The sequence below is a fragment of the Manacus candei genome, unplaced genomic scaffold, assembly GCF_025592945.1.
Source record: "Manacus candei isolate 608988 ecotype Guabito, Panama unplaced genomic scaffold, ASM2559294v1 h1tg000008l, whole genome shotgun sequence".
NCBI classification, from domain to species: domain Eukaryota; kingdom Metazoa; phylum Chordata; class Aves; order Passeriformes; family Pipridae; genus Manacus; species Manacus candei.
In genome coordinates this window covers 3,045,309-3,063,113 of record NW_026138056.1, presented here as the reverse complement: position 1 = coordinate 3,063,113, position 17,805 = coordinate 3,045,309, and the positions used below count along the sequence as shown (strand labels likewise).

Below are 17,805 nucleotides of genomic sequence, written 5' to 3'. Positions count from 1 at the left end.
TCTCCATTTCCACTCACCTCCTACAAGCCCATCAAGTCTATGAGCCTCAGTTGCATCAGCAAATTATATATACCTGGAAAATGTAATGGGAGGTGACCTAGATCATCTTTCTTTGTATCAGTCATTCAAAATACTGAGACACAGTCACTACTTGATTTATTCCAGAAATCAGAGAACTGTGGACTGTTAGTTGTCAATCTGGTAGATAAAATGCTTAAGTGGGTGTGCTGGTTTAAAAGTTAACCAGCAGGGGGAATGAACCCAACTCAAAGGAGAGATTATAAGTCAGAATAACAATTTATTAAAATAATACAGTAAGTACAATAATACAAACAAACAATTGGTCTCAACCCACAAAAACCCAAATGTGTAACCCAGTACCCTGGGGCCTGAACAAAGTGGTGTTCCTTGGGCCCTGTTTGAGTCCAAAGTAAAGGGAGAGGGGAAGAACCTGCTGGTGGGAGAGCTGCTGCAGTCTGGCCAGAACTGGTGATCGCAGTCCAGTGGTGGTCTAAGTCTGGTTGAGAGCGATGAGATGCAGCCGTCCTCTGGATCCCACGAGTGGGTTCAAAAATGTTCCAAAACTCCAAGATTATATATCCTCCAGTTCAGGCAGGAATGCTTGGTACTCCCCTCAGGGCGGGGAGTTCACAAAGGGTGTGAGGACAGAAACATCCTTCTATCTCACAGGCCTCTTAACACCTAGTTTATAGCCTGAGGAGTCAGGCTCTATGGGCAGAGGGTGCGAATAGTCTATTGACAACAATAGTCTAGTTTCTGGGAAATGACATGGAAGGCTATAGAATACAGTTTTGGGTTACACCCACCATGCTCTATGCGCAGAGGGTGCGAATAGTCTATTGACAACAATAGTCTAGTTTCTGGGAAATGACATGGAAGGCTATAGAATACAGTTTTGGGTTACACCCACCATGATGAACTGATCTCAGCTGTCCTAACTAGGACAGTGGGCTTTGTCTCTGCTTTGCTGGATCTCCTGGGCTAGAGGATTTCAGGTACATGCTGAAGAAGCTGTCATCTTTTTCTGGCCTTCAAAGTTTTCTCATATGGACAGAGTCCTTTCTGGAAAGCAATCCTTACCTCAGCTCTCATTTCCAAGTTTTCTTTTATTATTATTTTTTTTCTGTGAAGAAATCCTATCAGACTTCCTAACTTCAGTTCTTATCAGCGGTTGGAGGCACAAAATATAATACATGTTTGTCATTTATCCTGTCAACATCTCCAAACAGTTGTGTAGCAGCAGCATTTATCATTGTGGAGGTGGGATTGGTAGTGTAGCTAAGACTCCATGCCTTTTACAGACAATATCTAAAGAGAACTGTCCTGAAAGAAGTTATACTCAAGATGGCTTTCCAAATTTTTCTAACTATACTATGAACTCTGGGGACTCAGTGGACATACTTGCAACCTGCTATCTGCTTTGATTACAAAAGGCAGCTGAACAACAAGCATAAGAAAGAGTAAATATGGGAAGAAGGGCTAGGTTGTTTTTGCTGTGAGGGGTGAGTGTTTTCAGGATATTTTACATTTGTGTGTTTCAGGTCTGATCTGTATGGAGAGAAATATTGTAATGCAGTTTTGATGACACAGTAGTGATATTTCTGTAACCAATAGATTACAATAATGAAAAGTTAACAAAATACTTTATCTATGTAACAGGAATATATATCTGTCCTCTAACCAACCTGTTAGGGCTTTTTTCTAAATTGACCTATTCAGTGACTCTAGTACAAGGATGTAGGCATGAGCAATTTTTGCTTAGAAAGCATTAGGTGTCAGTAGCCCATATCTTGAAGGCTGTTGGGAAAAAGGAGACTGTTGCAGGGAACCTCAAAAATGCAGACACAAGATGATGAAAGTGTTGTAAGAGAATGAAAATAAATCACAAGTGATTAATTATGTGCCACTGAAAATGCAACCTTAATAGTTGGATAGGAGAGGTAGTAAAGCATACATAATTATGCTGCCAATTGCAGCTTGCTATGAAATAATCACTAAAGAGTTCCTTGGTACTGATTTCCTCCCCTGGGATAAAGGGACATATAAAAATGTTGTGGGAAAACATATTTCTGAGGTAACCCTTCCCTGGACATCTCATCATATGTCTCTAATGTGTTGAGTCTTATTATGTGTTCTGATATACTATTGCATCATAAGTTCTAACACGTTGAATCCAAAAGACCCTAAAGTCTAAGCTGGAGGCTTAGAACATCAAACCCAGGCCATGAAGCTGACTGGGAGCAATGGAAGTTTTCCATCTAAATATTACTTAGTAAAAAAAAAAAAAAAAAAGAAAAAAAAAGAAACTATCATGCAACCAGGACATCTCTGGTCGTTCTCTTTTGCAGATGACTAGTTACTGCAAGACTGTGAGATTTCTCTGCCCGGAAATTATTTGTCTGGCTCAAGCTAGATGATGAGTCAGGGCTGGAAATTGTCCTAGAGTATGTTAAGGTCTTTTAAGCATGATCACTATTAAAAGCAGAAGCAGCTTCAGTTTTATGTGTGGCTTGCTCTTGAAACTGCCAGTATGATAATGTGGTATGCACACAGCAGTTAAATGTTAGACATTAGATGCTGGACAGCCATGGCAAAGTAAGAAAGATTCAATGTAGGGTAATGCAGACTTATTTATTAAGCAGAATGACAAGACTCTCTCTAAATCACCTGTCCCAGAAAACCTGAATGACTCTTTGGACCAAATATCAAGGCATTGCAAATACAGACACTACGATTAACAGGCTAGAATGCTGCAAGTTTTTATCAGAAAGTTCTTTATAGTGATGCAAGCCTATGTAAGTATTTGCATATTATCATAGTCCCAGAGACTACAGAAAAATCTGAGGTAGAGCATGACAATTATTCAGCTAAATTTATCAATGATTGAGGACATGTATTAATAATGGACCATTAGTGATGACAGAGATATGACTTGCTCAGTCTGAGGTAGCACATGATGAGAGCAATAACCATAATGGCAAAAAGCTTTTACAATCAGACATCAAATGACTAAGAAGCATTTCACCTGCTACCAATATTAATAACGTCAATAACAATACCCTTGGATATGAGGAGGTTCAGAAGGTTTTGAAGGATTACTTCACAGGGCTATTACTAGCCACTAACAGTATGTAACTAATTCTTTCTTTTCTTTCTATCTTTCTTTCTTTCTCTTTTTTCTTTTTCTTTCTTTTTTTTGTTCCTTCCTTCCCACTTTCCTTCCTTCCTTCCTTTCTTCCTTTGTTATCCACTGAGCTAATAAAAGAGAAATTTGTTCTGACAGAAACTACTTTGAAAATTAAAAAAAATTTATTCAGATTTTCTCCTCCATAAAAACAATAAAACAATAAATTATGTATTGAAAAGACAGAACATGAAGCCCAGCTAGCATTCTTTACATCATAAATAACATTGAAAAATATATATCTCTAATTATTAAAAAAAGAAAAATAATAAAATTACCCAATTAAATATCTATTTTGACTTTAGATCTATTCATGTATTGGACCAAGGTAAAGTTAGTAGTTACATTCAATGTAAGGTGACAAATGATGCATTTATAGTATTGACCACATAATACACTGTGATAAACAGGATTAAAAAGACAGAAATTAGTATTCTTTTACATGTCAGAATATTAGTTATTAGAATTTACAATTATATGACTCCTATATTCAGTGAAAAACTTTGAATTTATCACAAATGCAGTTATTCCTTTTTATTTTTAATTTAATTTCCAATGTAATTTAATTAAATCATCTTCTTCCCCTCTCCTTTTTTAAGGCCAGAAGCTGCTTAAACTGTAATTATTTAAATTATAAGACTGCAATTTAAGATAGCTAATTGCAATGCAGAACTGCGCAGATAAATAAGTAGAAAGTGATTTCTTCGGTGTGTTTTTTAAGTTTTAGCTACATTAGGAGTGTTTTACAGGAAAGAAGTAGTACTTTGTCTTTCTGACAGAAAAGGTTAGACTGACCATTAAAACAGCAGCCAGGATGCATGCCAGGAACAACTTTGTTTAGCATGCATTTAAAAATTCAGGAAGATAAAAGCCACCACCTTCTCAGTGACAGCAGTCCAGCAAGGAAGGCCTAATTCTGAGGATTAATCCTTCAGGAAATGAGAAGTTTCTAGTCTTCTTAAAACAGTGAGGGCATATATTCATATTGCACCTCTATACTGGAGCCATTCTGAATTCTGTTTTTTTCAGGGTTGTGTAGATACAGAATTACCCACTGTCCATTAAATGTATTTTACCTTTTCATTAGATACAAGTATGGACTAGATTTTAAAAAAGAAAATAGGCTTAGCAGCATTCTACTACTGGTTTGGTTTTTGTTTGGTTTTTCTTCAAACTGAAGACAGTCTTCCATTTTAATTTGAATGAAATATAGTGTTGAATCGTGGTTATTTAAATATTTTAGAAGGTGGTCACAGTCTCTTTTTTCATATATTTTATTTTACATGAAACACAACACAAAATACACAACTAAAAGCAACAGAAGTTACTAAAAATTCCTTTGTCATGGAATAGTGAGAAAGCAGATCTGTATTATGACTTCTCTTTCTATGTGAATTGAATAGAAACTTTGGAGATTAAAAACTTACAAAAATGAAAGGGGTTTTTATTTAGTTAAAATACATAGTAATAAAAAACACCAACAAAAAAACTATGTAAAATGAGACAATGAGGACAGCTTGATCCTTGGAAATGGATGATGACAACTGTTTAAAAATAATAATAATTAAAAAAATTAGCATATTATGCACCTCCTTCCCCAAATATTTAACAAAAGTGTAAAGAAATAGCTTACTGACTCAACAAGTGAGGTTTATTTTTCCTGTCAGAAAGAGAAAGTACTCATTGCAATATTACTAAGAAAAAAATAGCTTCAGTGGGCTTTTCTTTAAACAGTTCAGGGTGTTTCACAAAAATTTAGTTCACTGGTACTGAAGTAATATGTCAGCAATATGAAATTCATGTTCTTAGGATAATCACAGTGGAAAAGAAGAAACTTTAATATCATAACAGACATGAGGTGATCATGACTGATGACCTTGTTAAACTTCTTTGTATGGAAAAGTTGCAAACATCTTAGTTTTGTCACGATAGAAATTGGCATTGGTTGCCTTATTCTACTCTATCTCCCATTACGTCACATCACAATTTGGCTATTTTACCTACAGGTAGTGGCAATGGTTTCCTAAAATATCTACCTGTGAAAGATGGAAAAACTACATCCCATGATATACTTACCTTCTCCAAAATTCACATGAGATCTGCATCCTGGCAGTTATGCAGTTTTTTAGACAAAAAGTTTTTGTAAGTTTATAATTTATCTCTCACACTAGTAAGTAAAATTTAACCACTACAAGCTAAGTGTCTAATTCTCACCTTCTTCCATCTTCTACCTTTTCATTTTAGGCTATGAAGAAATCCATATATTTGAGTTGAGTGTAGCCTACAGGTGGTGCACATAGGAGGCTTTCCAAGCTGTGTCAAAGGATGAGTACCTTTTGTACCTTTTGTACCTCTTGTATTTGTATCAAGAGATAGGAAACAAAGATCATGTTTCTTTCATCAGACCAAATGAAAAATTACATTTAAAAAGTGTACAGGATATAGGATCGAACTCTGGATGCTTGAAAAGAGGAATCCTGATTTTATTTGACCTAAGAAAGCTGCCTCAGGGTATCTTGTAATGGATTTATGAAAAATACAGCTTCTCCCCAACCCCTGTGGTGACTCATCAAAACCTGTTCTGGCTTTGAATGCAAGAGAGGAAGTGAGGAAGAACTGAGATTTCAGTAAGAAATGAATTTTTTACTGGGAACCTGTTCTCTGTTCATCAACAAGATTTTGAAAAGCCTCATGGACATACCCACAATGTAATGATCTTTCCCTCTTGTATGGTTGTTGTTTTCTGCATCATAAAATCACAGAATTCATTTAGGTTGGAAAACACGTTGATCCTAGGAGTCCAGAGGTCTGTGGATCTGACTTCTCATTTCGTGCACAACTCCTATGACAACTGTTGCTCAGCATAGTTTTCCATCAGTTTTTGAAGTCTTTTAACAGTCAGTAGTTTTCAACCATTTCATTTACTTCCAAAGACAGCTGGACCCAAAACTGTGTTTTTGCAGCCTTGCATTAAGACCTGACAAGGAGCTGGTTGCAGTTCACATGAAGTGCTTGGTCTTGCTGTTCCTGTAGATGTCCTAGAAAACTTCCCTACCTCTCCCTGCGATTCTGTCCTTTTCTTTCCCTTTATATGGAAATATTATTCACTATACACATAATGATTGTGTCAGAAACATTCTGCTTCAGCCCAGTTTACCTAAGATGCTTAGTTAGCTCAAGTCTTCTAGCTCTTTACATGAGCTGAAAATCTGCTACAACCCTATTATTATTACTATCCGACCTCAACCTCTCACAGATGGGTGGCAGGTACGGATCTCTGGATATGGTTACCTTTGCTTTCCATTCTTGATGGGGTTTTGGTTTGGTTTTGGGTTTTTTTTATCTTTCTCTGGCTTGCTCCTGTTCTGATCACTTCTTCACATTCCCATCATGGAAATGTGATCAATCAGCCTTCTGTCCAATTCTCAATACTCTGCCTGGGAAGTGAAGGTCAGGAGGTAATGAATTGGCCTGCAATATATTCCACACTTTGGGATTCATCAGAAAAAGAGACCGACCTGATTAGAGGCCAAGGATGATTGAAAGCTATGGGTTAAGTAGCATAGAATCTGCCTCAGAACTTGGTGTCAGGAGTTTGAAAAAGGATTCTAAATTGGAAAAACCGTCTTTTTACCTTCCTGTCTTACTACTAAATATGCATGATCTCTTGGTCGGGATGAAAAATTAAGACTTGTATTCCTGTACTGCTTTTAGTACAATGAGGTACAATATACACACTTGGGTATCCTTGTCCATGTTTTCCTGTTAAGCAGACTGAGACTTGTGGCACACCAACTGCTCATAGCAGAGGCAAAAGTGAGAAAAATAGGAAAAAAATTTCTCCAAAGTAGGAACTAGTATGAACTCCTACTTGAAAATTTCTGCCTCAGCATAGGAATCTGTTAGTATTGATGAAAAACTTTCTTTCAGGACATAGAATAATTGTGAATGCTACAGTTCAAGCTAATAAATGCCTAGACAGTGGCCAATGCTATGGCTGTCTTTCCTCTACAAGATAATACAAGTAACCTTTCCTCCGGTAGAAGAAAAGGTCATCTCCACTGGAAGAGGAGACTGAGAGGAGACTTCATCACAGTTCCTTGTGAGGGGAAGAGGAAGGGCAGATACTGATCTCTTCTCTGTGGGGACCAGGGACAGGACTGAGAGAATGGCCTGCAGTTGTGCCAGGGTAGGTTTAGGTTGGAGATTACAAGAAGGGTTCTTCCCCCAGGGGGTGGTCGGGCACTGAACAGACTGCCCAGGGCAGTGGTCACAGCACCAAGGCTGACAGAGCTCAAGGAACATTTGGATGATACTCTCAGGTACATGATGTGACTCTTGGGGATGGTCCTGTGCAGGGCCAGGAGTTGGACTAGATGAGCCTTGTAGGTCCCTTCTAACTCAGCACATTCTGTGATTCTGTGATTCTGTGATTCTGTGATTCTGTGATTCTGTGATTCTGTGATTCTGTGATTCTGTGATTCTGTGATTCTGTGATTCTGTGGTGAGGGACAGGAACATCTTTTCTTCTTGCTTTCCTTAAAATAATCATCTCTTGTGATTTCTTTAAATAATGAAGTGCTGAAATAAAACCAGGACAAGCATTCATTGCTATCTTGTAAAGAATGATCTAGATAGTGAATTTGTTGAGGAGGGCTTTTAGGTGGGGTACTTTCTGCGTATCTATTTCTCAGAGCACTTTTAAAGGGGAAGAAGTAAGAGTGGGGATCTGTCTGTGGTTTCTCATCCTTTAACCAATTCCCCCATATTATATTTTGTTTATAACACTCAATACAGCTTCATAACTGTTTCTTACACTACCAACACATTCAAAGCTTAATGAATGTAATTTGTGAGAAACTGCTCTGCTGATACTGATGGATAACACCAAGAAAAAATTCCCTTCTGATCAGCATTGCTGTTCCAGACTTAGAACAGATAGGGACTATATTCTGTGGTATATATCTAGCACAAAGGGGATGGTGAGCTTTTTTAACCATGAGATTGGTATTTGCCTTTTAGAAATTTTACTACTTTGTTAGACTTGTTTTTTATCAGTGATGTCAAAAGTAGGGAGAGTATCTGTATGCCCAGCAAAAACGTACCAAAAGTTGTTGAATGTAGCACTGAGCAGGAGCGAAAATGTAGAGGACACTGTGAGAAGAACACCATGAAAATATTCTGCAAATCTGATGTGTTTAAGTATCATGGTAAGTCTAAAAGGAAGTCCATCATTTGAGACGAAGACCTAGAGGTCTGAAGGGCAACAAGAAGCCGTACAGCCTGAGAGAGATAATGAAGCAAAAGATCCAAAATACCTGTTCTCTAGCTACTTAGGTGAGATGAGTCTAAGTTGACATAAAACAACTTGCAGTCACAGCTGGATTGTTTGAGTGTTTCACATTGAAGTCCTCTGTTCCATGCAGTGAAAGAAAAGACAGAGTACCCAAGTTCCAGGACTCACTGAAGTGCCACAGGTATTTACCCTCCAACGTTAACACATGCTGGGGTACTGAAGTGTAAGTCCACTACCTATTTAAGTTCATACCATTCAACTTATATAATCAAAACAAAATAACACAAACCAAAAATTAAAAAAAAAATGAATATATATGAAACAGTTTGCATCCGTGTCATAACTTTGTGCAAGACTATCAGTAACTATCCAATGATAGGGAATGGAACTGCCTTTGTGTGTTTTATGGCAATTGATATTATAAAACATGGAAACTAGCACAAAAATTCTTTCACGGTAAAGAAATGAAGAACAAATGCTCAACAAACAAGTCAGTACTTACTGTGCAATATTTCTCTGAAGACCTTTTTTTTAAAGATTGTGTTATATTTAAATACTTCCATTTTGGATGATAGTGGATGTTTCTTAGACAAGTACAAAGATGTTAATCAAAAAGTTTTTTGATGAGTCAGGTTACAGTAACTCCAAATAAGTGGGTAAACAATGAAAACAAAGCTGATTTTATTGTAGAATTAAAAGTGTGGGAAAATGCTTGTATTAAAATACATAAGAAAGCTCATAATAATATTTTTGACTGCCAACCTGTATAACTAAGCATCTTTTTTTCCTTACATGACAAACATTTATCTTTCGACTTCCATATAGATTTTTTCTTGTCTGTGTGAGACAGATATTTTATTCAAGAGTATAAACTGTTTACTTTAAAAAATCCTATAAACCTAGACAGATAAAGATTTCTCCTTCAGTTGTTCAATTATACTTGATTTGATCGCACTAGCACAATTAACCCCTTAACATTGCAAAATACATGAGTCTGAAGAACCACTGTTTTCAAAGGAATATATAAATAGATGTTGAGTTGTACATAGTTGTTTTATTCCTCGGAAGGAAGCAGTATTACAGTGTAATAGCTTCTGCACTAAAATAAATTATTACTAAAATAAATAATAGTTCTTTACTTTAGGTATAGCCCCTAATTATATGTCTTGTGGTTCAAATACACAATAGAAAATAAAAAAATAAAAAAATCCCACAAGTTCAAGGTCCTGCTCATGAGTTGGCATATTTCAATGCAATACTGAAAAATGAAAAGCAGTCATCTCTGAGAGATCTCTGCTCATTGCATAAGTGAGGCTTTTTGTAAAATAGCCAAATATTTGAAACTATTAATATTATCTTTTATGTAAAGCATCATGTCCAAGTTTTGGTGCTGTGAACATGAGATGGAAATGTGTTGTTATGGAATTCCAATTGCACTTAAGATGTACAAAAAGCTAAGGCTTTCTTTGCTAAACACCTCATAATCTAATAACAAAAGACAGTCTAGAGTTATACCTGAGCTAAACAGATATCACAGAGCAGGAGAAAAAAAGAGAAATTAATGTACAAACAGATAAAATGTAATTTCTTCATAGCATCTGTAGGCAACAGAGCTAGATGTAAAATTTCCTTAGGATGATTAGGGGAGACAAGGAGGGAGTGTTGCCCTCCATGTCAATGACCAAATGGAATGCACAAATCTCCGTATGGGGATGGATGAAGTATGAACTGAGAGTTTATGGGTCAGGATTAAAGGGAGGGCAGGGGCAGGTAGCATTATAGCAGCGGTCTGCCACAGGCCATTAGACCAGGAAGACTGAATTGATGAAGCTCTCTATATAGAGATAGGAAAAGCCTCGGTTTAACAAGCCCTGGTCCTCATGGAGAACTTCAATCATCCTGATATTTGTTGTAGGGACAACACAGGAGGGCATAAACAATACAAGAAACTTCTGGAATGTATTGTTGATAACTTCTTTCTCCAGGTGATGGAGGAGCCAACAAGGAGAGGTACTGTACCTAGTTCTCACCAGCAAGGAGGGGTTGGTGAGGAACATGAAGCTGAATGTCAGGCTTGGCTGCAGATACCATGAAGTGATAGACCTTGTGATCCTTAGGGTAGTGAGGAGGGTGCACAGCAAACTCCCTGCCCTGGATTTCAGCAAAGCAGACTTCGGCCTCTTCAGGGATCTGATTCGCAGACTGCCATGGGATAAAGCTCTGGACGGAAGAGAGGCCCAAGAAAGGCAGTTAATACTCAAGGAAAACATCTTTCAAGCTCAGGAAGAATGTATCTCACCAAAGAGGAAGTCAGGAAAAAAACACCAGAAGGCTGGCATGGGTGAATAAGGAGCTCCTGGACAAAATCAAACAAAAAAAGGAAGCTGCCAGTGGGTAGAAAAAAAGATAAGTAGCCTGGGAGGAATACAGAGAAATTGTTCAGGCAGCCAGGGATCAGGTTAGGAAAACTCTGAAATAATTAAATCTGGCCAAGGATGTCAAGGGCAACAAGAAAAAAGCTCCTATAGGTAGATTGATGATAAAAGGAAGACTAAGGAAAATGTGGGCCCTCTCTAGAAAGAAGCAGGAGAACTGGTTACCTGAGACATGGAGAAGACAGATAACTCAAATGTTTTTGCCTCAGTCTTGACTGGTAACTGTTCCAGACACACTGCTCAGGTTGTAGAAGGTTGTGGAAAATGAAACATCACTCACTGCAGGAGAAAATGAGGTTGAGGTCATCTAAGGAGGATGAAGGTGAAAAAGTCATGGGACTTGAGATGCATCAGCAGGTCCTGAGAGAACTGGCTGATGAAGTGCTTAAGCCACTATCCATCATACTTGAGAAGCTGTGGCAGTCTGGTGATGTTTCCACTGACTGGAAAAGGAGAAACATAATTCCCATATTTAAAAAGGAAAAAAGGAAAACCTGGGGGACTACAGACTGGTCAGTATCACCTCAGTAGAGCACGTAGAGCAGATCCTCTTGGAATCTATGCTAAGGCACATTGAAAATGATGAAGTGAGCCAACATGGCTTCACTAAATCGAATCATGCCTATCAAATTTGATTGACCTTCTATGATGAGGTTTCAGCATTGATGGAAGAGCAACTGGTATCACCTGCCTGGAGTTGTGCAAAGCGTTTTGCACTGTACCGTGTGACTCTCTAACTGGAGAGACATGGATTTGACAGGTGGGCCACTTAATGAATAAGGAATCTGTGGGATGATCATTCAAGAGTTGCTATCAACAGGCCAGTGTCCAAATGGAGTCCAGTGGTGAATGTGGCATTCCTCATATTGGAGACCAGCACTGAGTCTAATGCTGTCTAACATTATTAGTGACAAGGATGGTAAGACTGAGTGCATCTACAGCAAGTTTGTTGACAACATCCAGTCATGTGGTGCAGTTGGCACGCTGGAGGGAAGGGATGCCATCCAGAGGGACCTTGACAGACTTGAGAGATTGTGCTGGTTTAAAAGTTAACCAGCAGGGGGAATGAACCCAACTCAAAGGAGAGATTATAAGTCAGAATAACAATTTATTAAAATAATACAGTAAGTACAATAATACAAACAAACAATTGGTCTCAACCCACAAAAACCCAAATGTATAACCCAGTACCCTGGGGCCTGAACAAAGTGGTGTTCCTTGGGCCCTGTTTGAGTCCAAAGTAAAGGGAGAGGGGAAGAACCTGCTGGTGGGAGAGCTGCTGCAGTCTGGCCAGAACTGGTGATCGCAGTCCAGTGGTGGTCTAAGTCTGGTTGAGAGCGATGAGATGCAGCCGTCCTCTGGATCCCACGAGTGGGTTGAAAAAATGTTCCAAAACTCCAAGATTATATATCCTCCAGTTCAGGCAGGAATGCTTGGTACTCCCCTCAGGGCGGGGAGTTCACAAAGGGTGTGAGGACAGAAACATCCTTCTATCTCACAGGCCTCTTAACACCTAGTTTATAGCCTGAGGAGTCAGGCTCTATGGGTAGAGGGTGTGAATAGTCTATTGACAACAATAGTCTAGTTTCTGGGAAATGACATGGAATGCTATAGAATACAGTTTTGGGTTACACCCACCATGCTCTATGGGCAGAGGGTGCGAATAGTCTATTGACAACAATAGTCTAGTTTCTGGGAAATGACATGGAAGGCTATAGAATACAGTTTTGGGTTACACCCACCATGATGAACTGATCTCAGCTGTCCTAACTAGGACATTATCCACCCCTTATTCTATGCCATCCATGTCATGCCCAAATTAACCCTCTTTAAAAACTATATCCCTTTAAAACTATATACATCTATCTATCTATCTATCTATCTATATATATACAATGAAACATTACAGACCATTCTCACTCAAAATTAGGTCCCCTTGTGGTACACAACGTGTCTCCCCATCTTTTTGCATTACCCACCACGTGGAACCAGGTCCCTGAGCAAAAACAATCCCTCGGATGGGTTTGCCTTTGCTTGAGGTGGGACTAATCCAAACAGTCTTCCCTAACATTCCTCTCATATGTACCACGGGGACTTTATCTCCATCTACAGTATGCAAAAGTTCTGATTGGGCAGGGCCAGCTCGATTGATGGAACCTCGGGTGTTGACCAACCAGGTGGCCTTTGCTAAATGCAGCTCCCAGTGTTTGAGAGTCTCCCCACACAGTGCCTTCAGAGTGGTTTTCAGCAGTCCGTTGCACCGCTCAACTTTTCCAGCAGCTGGTGCATGGTAGGGGATATGATACACCCACTCAATGCCGTGCTCTTTGGCCCAGGTGTCTACAAGGCCATTCTTGAAATGGGTCCCATTATCAGACTCAATTCTCTCCGGGGTGCCGTGTCGCCACAGGACTTGTTTTTCAAGGCCCAGGATGGTATTCCGGGCAGTGGCATGAGGCACGGGGTATGTCTCCAACCATCCAGTGCTTCCTTCTACCATGGTCAGTACGTAGTGCTTGCCTTGGCGGGTTTTGGGGAGTGTGATGTAGTCAACTTGCCAGGCTTCCCCATACCTGTACTTTGACCACCGTCCACCATACCATAGAGGCTTCACCCGCTTGGCCTGCTTGATGGCAGCACATGTCTCACAGTCATGGATGACCTGTGAGACAATGTCCTTGGTTAAGTCCACCCCTCGGTCACGAGCCCATCTGTATGTTGCATCTCTCCCCTGGTGACCGGAGGCGTCATGGGCCCATCGAGCCAGAAATAATTCTCCTTTGTGCTGCCAATCCAGATCTACCTGAGAGACTTTAATCCTGGCAGCTCGGTCCGCCTGCTCGTTGTTATGATGCTCCTCATTAGCCCGTTTCTTGCCTACATGAGCGTCTACGTGACGGACCTTCACACTCAGCTTCTCTACCCGGCCAGCGATGTCCCGCCACATCTCCGCCGCCCAGATGGGTTTCCCTTGGCGCTGCCAGTTGGCCTTTTTCCATCGCTCCAGCCATCCCCACAGAGCATTGGCCACCATCCATGAGTCAGTGTAGAGATAGAGTCTTGGCCACTTCTCTCGTTCAGCTATATCCAAAGCCAACTGAACGGCTTTAAGCTCTGCAAACTGACTTGACCCACCTTGTCCTTCGGTCGCTTCTGCAACTCGCCGTGTGGGACTCCATACAGCTGCCTTCCATTTTCGGTTTGTCCCTACAATGCGGCAGGAGCCATCCGTGAAGAGCACATATCGCCTTTCATCTGCTGGTAGCTTGTCATATGGTGGGGCCTCCTCAGCCCGTGTCACCTTCTCCTCCTCTTCTTCAGAGGATAGTCCGAAACTCTCACCTTCGGGCCAATTGGTGATAATTTCCAGAATCCCAGGGCGATTAGGATTCCCTATCCGGGTTCGCTGCGTGATCAGAGCGATCCACTTACTCCACGTGGCATCGGTGGCATGATGTGTGGAAGGAACTCTTCCCTTGAACATCCAGCCCAGCACTGGTAGTCGGGGTGCCAGGAGGAGCTGCGCTTCGGTGCCGATTACTTCTGAGGCAGCTCGAACTCCTTCATAGGCAGCCAGGATCTCTTTCTCAGTTGGTGTATAGCTGGCTTCAGATCCTTTGTATCCCCGACTCCAGAATCCCAGCGGTCGTCCTCGGGTCTCCCCAGGCACTTTCTGCCAGAGGCTCCAAGAAGGGCCATTCTCCCCGGCTGCGGTGTAGAGCACGTTCTTCACGTCCTGTCCTGTCCTTACTGGCCCAAGGGCTACCGCATGGGCAATCTCCTGTTTAATTTGTTCAAAGGCTTGTTGTTGTTCGGGGCCCCACTGGAAATCATTTTTCTTCCGTGTCACAAGGTAGAGAGGGCTTACAATCTGACTATACTCGGGGATATGCATCCTCCAAAAGCCCACAGCGCCTAGGAAAGCCTGTGTTTCCTTCTTGCTGGTTGGTGGGGACATGGCTGCTATTTTGTTAATCACCTCCATTGGAATTAGGCGGCGTCCATCTTGCCACTTCACTTCTAGGAACTGAATTTCCTGAGCAGGTCCCTTGACCTTACTCCGTTTAATGGCAAAACCGGCTCTTAGGAGAATCTGGATTATCTTCTCTCCTTTCTCGAAGACTTCGCCCGCTGTGTTCCCCCATACAATGATGTCATCAATGTACTGTAGGTGCTCTGGAGCCTCACCCTTTTCCAGTGCAGTCTGGATCAGTCCATGGCAAATGCTGGGACTGTGTTTCCACCCCTGAGGCAGTCGATTCCAGGTGTACTGCACACCTCTCCAAGTGAAAGCAAATTGTGGTCTGCACTCCGCTGCCAAAGGAATGGAGAAAAAGGCATTGGCTATGTCAATGGTGGCATACCACTTGGCTTCCTTGGACTCCAGCTCATACTGGAGCTCCAGCATGTCCGGCACAGCAGCACTCAGGGGTGGTGTGACTTCATTGAGTCCACGGTAATCCACCGTCAGCCTCCACTCTCCGCTGGACTTACGCACTGGCCATATAGGGCTATTAAAGGGTGAGCGAGTCTTGCTGACCACCCCCTGGGTCTCCAGTTCGCGGATCATCTTATGTATAGGGGTCACAGAGTCTCGGTCGGTGCGGTATTGCCGACGGTGCACTGTTGCTGTGGCTATCGGTACCAATTGTTCTTCAACCTTCAGCAGTCCCACAGCAGAGGGGTCCTCTGAGAGACCAGGCAAGGTGTTCAACTGTCTAATTTCCTCCGTCTCCACAGCAGCTATGCCAAAAGCCCAACGAAGTCCTTTTGGGTCTTTGAAATACCCACTCCTCAGGTAATCCATGCCAAGGATACACGGGGCCTCTGGACCAGTCACGATGGGGTGTCTGTGCCATTCCTTCCCAGTCAGGCTCACTTCAGCTTCCAGTACAGTCAGCTGTTGGGATCCCCCTGTCACCCCAGAAATGGAGATGGATTCTGCCCCTACGTATCTTGATGGCATTAATGTACATTGTGCGCCAGTGTCCACTAAAGCCTTATATCTTTGTGGCTCTGATGTGCCAGGCCACCGAATCCACACAGTCCAATAGACTCGATTGTCCCTCTCCTCTACCTGGCTAGAGGCAGGGCACCCCTAGTCCTGGTCATGGTACTCATTGTGCTCTTCTTGTGGGTATGACCTGGAGGTCCCTTCAAGAGGATCAGACGTATCATCATTCCTGTACCGTCTGGAGTCTTGCCCACGAGAGACTGGAGCAACGTTTACCCTTGAAGAGTTCTTTATGGTATTTGTTCCTCTTTTCAGTTCACGTACCCGGGCTGCTAAGGAAGAGGTGGGTTTCCCATCCCACTTCCTCATATCTTCTCCATGCTCACGGAGGTAAAACCATAGATCGCCACGTGGAGTGTACCTTCTCTCCTTAGCTGGGGGACGCTGGCTCCTGATAGCAGAGACTCTTGTTCGTCCTGGCGAGATATGGAAAATCCCTTCCTTAATCTCTTCTCTTAGCTTCTGGTGTCCCTCTTCAATTTTCTCTTCCAGGTTTCGGACGTGTTCAGCCAGTTTGGTTTCCACAGATGAGACGTGGGCTCGTAATGGGGCGGTGACAGTGTCTTCATAAATCCTGAGTTTGCTAACCAATGCTCCCACCTTGTCCTCTCCCTCCCTCCATTGCAGCGTTGCTAAGTAGCGGGAATACATTTCTGGCCCGAGTCGTGCAAACTTTAACCACATTTGGGAGGTGCACTGTACGCCATCTGGACTCTTAGGGAATCTTTCATCCTCTGAAAAGATTATCTCCAGTACAGCTAACTCCCTTAAGCACCGGATACCTTGTTCCATCGTGTTCCACTGTCCTTGCTGTACGTGGAGGTCCTCCTTGCAAAGGTATCTCTCCCTCACACTGGACAACAGTCGCCGCCAGAGGCTGAGAGTTTCCTGCCTCCTTCCAATCCCCTGATCAATGACTACATCTCGAGACAGGGATCCCAGCTGTCTGGCTTCACTCCCATCTAGGATCGTATCGTTAGCTGCGGCATCCCAGATTCGGAGCAGCCAGGTCAGAATGGACTCGTTCGCCTGTCGTGTGAACTCTCTCCGGAGCTCACGTAGCTCACCCAGGGATAGGGACCGAGTGATTATTTCTGGCTCTGTCTCCTCCGGTGGATGTGAAGGTCCCGCCTCTTCGTCATCATTTGCTATGCGAACTGATTTAGTCTTTGATTTCCTTTTCTGGACAGGGGCGACTGCTATTGGTTTTGCTTGTTCTTCTGGCTCCTCGATGGTTTGTGTGGACACGGTGCTGGTTGGTTCATTTCTTTCTCCCTCTGACTCAGCTGTGGTTTGGGTGGACGTGGTGGTGTCTCATCTGTGGAAATATGAACAGGCTCAAATACAACATCCATGTGAGTGCATCAAACAACATGGTGATCAGGGAGTTTCTATATTCAAATAGACAAATGCTTCAAATGAAATTGTGATTCTGACTTCTCTCTCTCCGCCCCACGTTGGGCGCCAAAATGTGCTGGTTTAAAAGTTAACCAGCAGGGGGAATGAACCCAACTCAAAGGAGAGATTATAAGTCAGAATAACAATTTATTAAAATAATACAGTAAGTACAATAATACAAACAAACAATTGGTCTCAACCCACAAAAACCCAAATGTATAACCCAGTACCCTGGGGCCTGAACAAAGTGGTGTTCCTTGGGCCCTGTTTGAGTCCAAAGTAAAGGGAGAGGGGAAGAACCTGCTGGTGGGAGAGCTGCTGCAGTCTGGCCAGAACTGGTGATCGCAGTCCAGTGGTGGTCTAAGTCTGGTTGAGAGCGATGAGATGCAGCCGTCCTCTGGATCCCACGAGTGGGTTGAAAAAATGTTCCAAAACTCCAAGATTATATATCCTCCAG

At 41.9% G+C, this 17,805-nt stretch overlaps 1 protein-coding gene across 1 annotated transcript; it reads right to left on the bottom strand.

Moving 5' to 3' along the window:
- Positions 1-214: 214 nt before the first annotated feature.
- LOC127463627 (uncharacterized) lies at positions 215-15,728 on the bottom strand. The gene is made up of 2 exons (XM_051773334.1): positions 12,450-15,728; positions 215-702 (listed from the first exon to the last, which is right to left on the bottom strand). The coding sequence occupies exon 1, from the start codon at positions 15,504-15,506 to the stop codon at positions 12,840-12,842; it is 2,667 nt and encodes an 888-aa protein (XP_051629294.1). The 5' UTR covers positions 15,507-15,728; the 3' UTR covers positions 215-702; positions 12,450-12,839.
- Between the last annotated feature and the right edge of the window lie 2,077 nt (positions 15,729-17,805).

Bases quoted from the DNA above. Each gene is read 5' to 3' on its own strand.
- LOC127463627 (XM_051773334.1), bottom strand. From the start codon at position 15,506: ATGATCCGCGAACTGGAGACCCAGGGGGTGGTCAGCAAGACTCGCTCA.